The sequence below is a fragment of the Talpa europaea genome, assembly GCF_964194135.1.
Source record: "Talpa europaea genome assembly, chromosome: X".
NCBI lineage: Eukaryota > Metazoa > Chordata > Mammalia > Eulipotyphla > Talpidae > Talpa > Talpa europaea.
The window spans coordinates 94246612-94254141 of record NC_140081.1 but is presented as its reverse complement, the minus strand read 5'-3'; the positions used below and the strand labels follow the sequence as shown (position 1 = coordinate 94254141).

At 62.9% G+C, this 7530-nt stretch overlaps 1 protein-coding gene across 1 annotated transcript; it reads right to left on the bottom strand.

The window, feature by feature from the left end:
* Positions 1-1580: 1580 nt before the first annotated feature.
* Positions 1581-7123, bottom strand: CNGA2 (cyclic nucleotide gated channel subunit alpha 2; the record flags this gene model as incomplete). Its single annotated transcript, XM_084258413.1, has 6 exons — positions 1581-2986; positions 3339-3445; positions 4935-5042; positions 5964-6134; positions 6711-6803; positions 7017-7123. The coding sequence occupies 6 exons, from the start codon at positions 7121-7123 to the stop codon at positions 1581-1583; spliced, it is 1992 nt and encodes a 663-aa protein (XP_084114539.1).
* Positions 7124-7530: the final 407 nt, after the last annotated feature.

The window sequence follows — 7530 nt, the reverse complement described above, 5'->3', positions numbered from 1 at the left end:
CCTCAGGCCGCGGGACCGAGGCCCAATGCGAGGGCGAGAACGCGGCCTGGGAGGATGAACTCCGCAGGGTTCCCCTTCCGGGAGGCGAGGGTGCGGCCCGATTCAGAGAGGGCAAGTGGAGGGTGGGTACCGGGGCGGGGCCTAAAAGGAGCAGTTTCTACTGCACGAAGACAAAGTTCTGGAGATGTGTCCCGCCCAGGGGAATGTGCTCTGCGCGCCCGACTGCGCCCAGGTGAAGATGGTGATTTCACGTGCTTTGTGCCAGAATGCCAGATGAGAGGCAGCTGGTGCAGCACCCGGCCCTCCTGGCCCGTCCCCCCGTGCTGCAAATCTCTCTCCTGCAGAACATCCTCTCCCACCCCCCAGCAGCATCATGGCTATGGCGAATGGGAGCCCAGGGGCCCGGGCGCATTCACAGGGTGCAAACAAGCTCCGAATACCTCCTCTGTGCCGGCCTGTCTCTGCGGGACAGGCAGCCGGGCGGGCTGCTGTCTAGGCCCGGCCCTCAGACAGCCCACAGTTTGGAGGAGAAACTGGAGCCATCACAAGCAGCCGCACTGTGACAAGAGCCTGGCACAGGGACTGTTCAGGACTATGGTGACCTAGAGGGGGGTGGGCTGCGGGGCGTGGGGGCGGATGAGTCCAGGGACTTCTTCCAGAAGGCCCTGAGCTTTGTCCTGAGGGCTGAGGCAGGCAGGGGAGCCAGCAGAGTGGCGCCAGGCGGAGGGAGTCCTGGACAGGGAGAGGAGACTCGTGTGGGGAAGGAGGGGCAGGAGGACGGAGAGAATGTGAAGCGCAGAGCTGAGCCATGACCACAAACAGTTGAAAGAAATTTATTAACATGTAAGTGCCTCTACCGCAGACAGGAACTGAACAGCGCCCCCCACAGCCTCAGGGGCTCGGCCAACGCTCTGCCTTCAGGGCGCCGGCCGGGCCCAGTCACCGCCAGCTGGGGCGGGGGCAGTGCCCCCTGGCCCACGGCCAGTTACTTTGCCTACACACCCTGCCCGGAAATGGGCCAGAAGCAGCAGCATCTCCTTGGTCCAGAGGAGATAGCAGACGCCCACTCCTGGCTGGCACGCAGCAGGTGGAGAAGAGCGCAGGAGACAGTGCCTGATGGACGCAGCCCTGAGGCAGCACCTTGCTGCCTTCCCGCCGCCCCCTCTGCCTGCCAGGGTAGAGAGCCCCCCGCGACCTGTGCAGCGACGGGCCACAGAGAACATGTGTTGGCCAAGCAAGAGCCAGAACCAAGTGGGAAGTGGCTAAGTGCGAAGCAGCCGGAGAGAGGGGCGGTGGCAGCGGGGCGCGCGCTGTCCGGCAGATGGGCTCCCCATCGCACGACAGAGCCCTGAAGAGAGCCCAGCTCCTCCCCGTCCTTCCTCAGGCTTCGGCCGACAGCGCCCGAGCCCGGCTGTCAGCTGGACTTGGAGGGGGCTCTTGGGGGCCTGAGCCAAGAGCCCGGGGACAGAGAGGGAAGCATTCAAGGGGACACGCGGCAGTGCGTACCGGCACGGAGCCCTACACGGCTCTTCTAGCTCCTGGGCTCAAGGCCAAGGTGGGAGCAGCGGCGCGGGGCAGGCCTACGGCTTCTCGCCAGCTGCGGGCTCGGGGCTGGCCATCCCATCCGACAGGTAGTCGTCTTCGTGGCTCTGCTTCATCTTTGTCTCCAGAACCGTGATGCGCTGCTTGAGCTTCTGCTGGGCGCCCGTGTACTCGGCCAGCAGGCGGCTGAAGCGCGTGTACAGCGTCTCCATGTTGGTCTCCAGCTGCTCCAGCTTCTCCTGCACGTCCACCTCCATGCTGGCCGCCACCTCGTTTTCATCCAGAAGCCCCTCCTTCAAGAGGATCTCCCGGCCCCTCTCCTCCAAGACCTTCTTGGCATCGGGGTACTCGGTCACGGCTTCCATCAGGTCGTCCTTGGACAAGCAGAAGAGGTCCGAGTAGCCCAGGCTGCGGATGTTGGCTGTGCGCCGGTTGCCCATCTTGCTGCCCTTGATGTTCAGGATGCTGATCTCTCCGAAGCAGCTCCCCGCCGAGAGCAGCGCGTACTGAGTGACGCCGTCGTCAGCCACCACGGCCAGCTTGCCTTCCTTGATGATGTACATCTCCTTGCCGATGTCCCCCTTGCGACAGATGTAATCCCCGGGGCTGAACACCTGAGGACGCAGCTTCAGGACCAGCTCCACCAGCAGGCCGGCCTCGCAGTCCTGGAAGATGCGCACCTTCTTCAGCGTGGACAGGTGCACGTTGATGGCGATCTCGGCCCTCAGCTTGGCCGGCAGGTTCTTGAGAACCTCCCGCTCGTCCACGGTCTTCTTATTGGTCCACAGGTAGTCAAACCACTTGATGACCTTGGCTTCCATCTCCTTGCTGACCTTGCGGAACTGCATGTAGTGTTTCACGGCGTCGATCTTGGCCTGGAACTCGGCCCGGGTGGCGTTCATGTTGGAGATCATGGAGCCCACGTTCCCGACGATGGTGGCGAAGATGAGGACGCCGATCAGGAAATCAAAGATGACGAATAGGTACTCCTCATCCTTCACGGGGGGCGGGGTCTCCCCAATGGTGGTGAGAGTCAGGGTCGACCAGTACAGGCAGTAGATGTACTCCCTAGCCAGATAGCCGTACTCAGGGTCGGTGATGTTGGGGTAGACCCAGGTGTCAACGCCGAAGCCGATGGACTTGGAGATGGCGTAGTAGATGCAGGCGTTCCAGTGGATGATGACCAAGATGTAGAGGACAAGGTTACTGATGCGGAAGATGTTGGGGTAACTGGTGCGTGTCTCTGTGCGGTCGAAGAACTCAAACATGCGGGCAAAGTGTAGCAGGCGGTTGAAGCGCAGCTCCGGGCTGTGGATGCCCACGGCGAAATAGATCAGGTCTGTGGGGATGATGGACGCCACGTCCAGCTTGAACTGCAGGGTGTGAATGTAGTTGTCCCGCAGCTTCTTGGGGTCTTTGACGAGCAGCCCCTGCTCCAGAAAGCCTGGTGGAGACACAAGCCAGCACATCGCCTGCGCCCTCCGTCATGCCTCTCCGGTGAGACTCACGCCCTGCAGGGGACTAGCTGCCCCTTTCCAAGGAGGTGCGCGAGACTCACAGAGCAAGGTTTCCCGCAAGGGTGCGAAGGGAGCAGCCCCGCCCCCCGTGCCAACTTCCCTGAGCTCGCTGAGACCATGAGGTTCAGAGAGGCCAGGCGCCAACCCGAGTCCCGGTCGGACAGGTGAGTCTAACGCCACCTCCAGATGGCTTCCTGGACCTCCGGACTCAGGCATGGGCTCAGGGGCCGTGGACTCGGGGGCTGTGGCCCCACCTGAGTATCTCGCTTGCTCACTGACCTGTGCGCAACCGGATGAAGAGATCCGCGATGTAGACCACATCTGAGAAGTAGTCCAGCACCAGCCACACTATGTAGTAGCCTCTCTGTAGGTCACTGAAGCAGGCTCTGCAGGAGGACAGGGCTGGCCTTCACCCTCAAAACCAGCCCAAGCCCCCTGGAGCTCCCAAAGTGAGCGCCCACCGTGTGCAGGGCTTGGGGTGGCCGCCAGGGGGCACTGATGAGTCCCAGTCAGGCTGACCCCAGGAGAGACTCATCCCCGCAACTTCTACTTGAACGCCTGTCACATGGACCTCGCTACGCGATGTCACCAGCACGTGCCTGTCACCCCCTGGACTGCGAGCTCCGAGAAGACCGCCGCCTGACCCGTGTTCTAGGGCGTGCGCTCTCAGCGGAGCAAGGTGAATGAATGAACGGGCGGGTGGTTCGCACGAGCCACGGCACACAGCTCAGCGGCCCCGTGCCCATCTCTTCAGCCTCCCCCCGCGGAGAGAGCCCGGCCCAGAGCGTGATCCATGCGGGTGAGAGGGCGGTGCTGGGCTGAGGCGCAAGGCAGTGGGACTGGGGAGAGGCTGGCGGCCTAGGGAGGGGACAGAGACGGGCACAGAACCCAGGAGGATGACCCAGTGAGTGTGCTCAGGCCGCGGGACGAGCAGTCCTTCCGGCGACGTGGTCACTTCGCCAGTGAAGCCGCAACCCCTGCGCCTGCAGGACTGGCCTGGGCCTTCCGGCCTTGCTAGGGGGTGTTGCCCGCTTTTTCCTTCTCCCCAGGATGTTCCCTCTACCAAAGCGGGGCATCTAAATAGCTGCCTCTCTCTCACTGTGCGCTCTCGGCTAAGGGGGCGCCTCCTTACAGAGGTCCCTTCCTCTCCTCACCTCCTGTCTTCAGTCCCTTGAACAGCAGTGTCCCCCACCAATGTCCCCCAGTGGCCCGAGCAGAGACCGGGCGAGTGCTGTCCACACAGCCTCCCCAGCACTGAGCTCGGAGCCTGGCCCCGATGCCCAGCGAGACCGTCACCGAATGCGTGACTGTGGCGGGTGGAATCGGGCGGGAAGCGCGTGTGCAGAGTGGCTCTGCCCCTGCGCCCGCAGCCAGACTCTCCTGGGCTTGAAGGTCAGGGAGGGATTTTGTCTTGGGCCAAGGGCCTGTCCTGACCCTAGACAGCAAGTGCTAGGGCGGGGTGTGTCCAGAAGGTGGCGCTAGAGAGAAGGCTGGGTCCAGAAGCCCTTGAAGGCCATGCTGAGGGCTTGAATTTCTCTCCCTGTGGGCGCTGGGGGCCCTTGCTGGGTGTGTGAAGAGGGAGAGGCGGAATCCCATCCCAGCTCCCAGCAACTGTGCCAGCTGCCAGTGTGGTGGGCGCATTGGAGGGGACAAGAGTGCCCGCCTGGATGGGTGCAGGGCTGTTACAGTTGCCCCTGGAGACAACTGGGGTCACCCGGGACGGCTTAGGCGGAGGTGGAGAGCTGGGAATGATGGCGCCGCCAGGGCAAGGATGGCTTTGGTGCTGCAGTAAGTCATTGGAGGCTCGAGGGGCTCAGGGAAGGGCCGTCGGCCCACAGGAAACCCAGACAGCGCACGGGGGTGCCGGCCTCTCACCTGGCCACCAGCAGACACCAGTTGTAGAGGACAGGCATGGCGATGATGAACAGCCAGCGGTAGTACCAGTCCCCGGCTGGGTCCAAGACAAAGAGCTCAAATTTCTTTCTGAGGAGACAAGACCAGGCGTGGGGACTGGGTTCCCCATGAGACAGCACCCCAGTCCCAGAGCGCAGGCATCCCTGAGCAAGCACTGCCCAAAGAGGTGTGCGTGGTGCGGGTGAGTGGGCACAGGGCCCCACCTGTCAGGGCCTCCCGGCCTGGTACCAGGGACCTGAGTAGCATTCAGTGAGGAAGGGGCACTCCTCTCCCTACACTGCCTGCAGGTAGACCCTGGGCTCACAGGCCCTCTGGAACCCCCCTTGCCAGGGGGCATGCTAGGGACGGAGCTGCTGGCAGGTAGGGACTTGCCCAGGGTGGTGATAAAAGCCCAGGGTGTATCCCCAGTCCTCCTGAGGGGGGAGAGGAACCCCAAGGCAGTGAGCCCACATGCTTCCTGCCCCCTCCACCCTCTCCGCTGGGTCCTGGGCCTCCAGTCCCCAAATTGCTTTCCCAGCTGCTCCATCCTGCCTTGGCCAGAGCTCTTTCCGCCACTGGCCAGAGGTGCGGAATGTCGGCTTGGCCAGACATCCGCCTCGCCTCCTCATTCCTCAAGGAATAGGCCCTCCAACCCGGCCCCTCTGCCCCCACCCCCCACCCCAGCTTCCTTCTGCTCCACTGTCCCCAGCCTGCCCCACCAGCCAGCCCTAGCAGGGCCTCTTCAAAGCTAGGCTCTGCACCCTGGTATGCTGGCACAGGCAGGCCCTCATCGCTCCCTCCCTGCACCCCTCTGCAGGGACTGACTGAGGAACTGGGACGGGAGCGACACCCCCTGGGCCAGGCGCCCTCCCAGCCCAGGGCAGCCAGGGGACACCAGGCAGCTGAGCAGAGCGCCCTAGGGTGAACCCGGCCGTCCCCCACCGCCAGTTTCCCTGCCTGGCAGGGGTGGCTGAAACCGCAGCGAGCCCTCCCCGCCGCCGCCAGCTGTACTTGGTGCCCTTGCCGTCGCCGTCCTTGTCGCCTTTGCCATCCCCCTGCTGTGTCGTCACGGCCTGGAGCTCTGGACCACGGAAGCGCTCGAGGAACGAGTCAGGTCTCGGCTCCTCCTCACGGAAGTTCTTGTTGGCCCACTCCCTGATGACCCCCACCAGGCGGACGATCCTAGGGCGGGAGGGGGGCGTGAGCCGGAGGGCAGAAGTGCTGTTCCCAGGGCCCACTATCTGGCGAGGGAGGGGGGCGGACAGGAAATCGTGGGCACAGGCCAGGTCAGGGTGCCCCCTGTTAACAACTGGGCTAGGACTCAGGCCTGACTCCCCATGTAGCCCGAGGGGCAAAGCCGTATCCTGGCAAGACTTCTTAGAGGAAGCGCCATCTCAGTTACTGATGGTGACAGGCAGATCTCCAGGGCAAGACAGGCTGTGAGAAGGGAGGACAGGCCAGGAGGAGGGCTAACCCAGGCCCCCCGTTTCCCTGTGGAGCCCACGGTCCTGGGGCAGAAGTCTTAGGCCCTCCACCCAGGCCCCCGGCTGGAAAGGATCCCTCCCCTGACACTGAGGCAGACAAGACTGAAGGGGAGCCTCTCCTGGTATCTCGAGCTTGCTCAAGGGTACTGTCAGAAGGACAGAGACCAGCCAGGACAGCACAGACGATGCTTCCACAGGTCTCTGGAGAGGCCTGAGGTAGCCACTCAGACAGGTTCCCTGGCAGGGCAGGGGAGCTGGTAGTGGTGGGCCCCACCTCTGGAAGCCGCGCCGGCCCCTCTGCGGGGCATCCATGTCCGCCAGCCGCTGCAGTTCAGAGGAGGTGTCATCGTCGGCCGCAGACCGTGGCCTGCAGGAGAAGGAGCAGAGTCGACCAAGGTTCTCTGAGCAAACCCTGTCTCCCATCAGTGCTTGCCGCTCCTGGGTGGTGCCCAGAAACCTCATGGTCCTTTTAGAGGGTTCTTTGACCCAAAGTTGGCTTGCTCTGTGGCAATGAAGCAGAGCTGGGGAGAAGCCCAGCCTCCAGGCCCACCCCACAAATCCTTGGCCTCAGCAGACTCACCTGCTACTGGTGCCACGGTCATCTTTGCCATTGGCCTTGACAGCAGGGGGTGCGTGGTTGTGGTTATTGGCTGGGGAGCTCTTCACGCCGTTGGATTTTTCTGTCATCCTCCATGTATGGCTGAGCCCCTCACCTGCCAGGGAAAGGCCAAGAACAAGATCACAGAGGACCCTGGCGCCCAACAGCAGGAGATCTGCAGGTGGGCAAAGAGAAGAAGCAGGGCCCAGCTGGCAAACCCCGGCACCCCAGTACTGCTCTGACGGGCCCCAGCCCACATGGCGTAAGGCCCGGCCCTCCAGCATAAAGCCGACTGATGCCGGGCTCCCCCACCTGGTAGGCGGTGTAATTGCAGTGCTAAATTGCAAAAGGTGTTTTGTTTTGTTTTTTTAGTCCAGTTAAATTTTTTTTAAGGTTTATTTATTTATACAAGAACTGGGGTACAGTCAGAGGCGCGGGAGGATGAGAGGATTCACCAGAGACAGAGCGGGAAGCAGAACAGGCAGACAACCGAAAG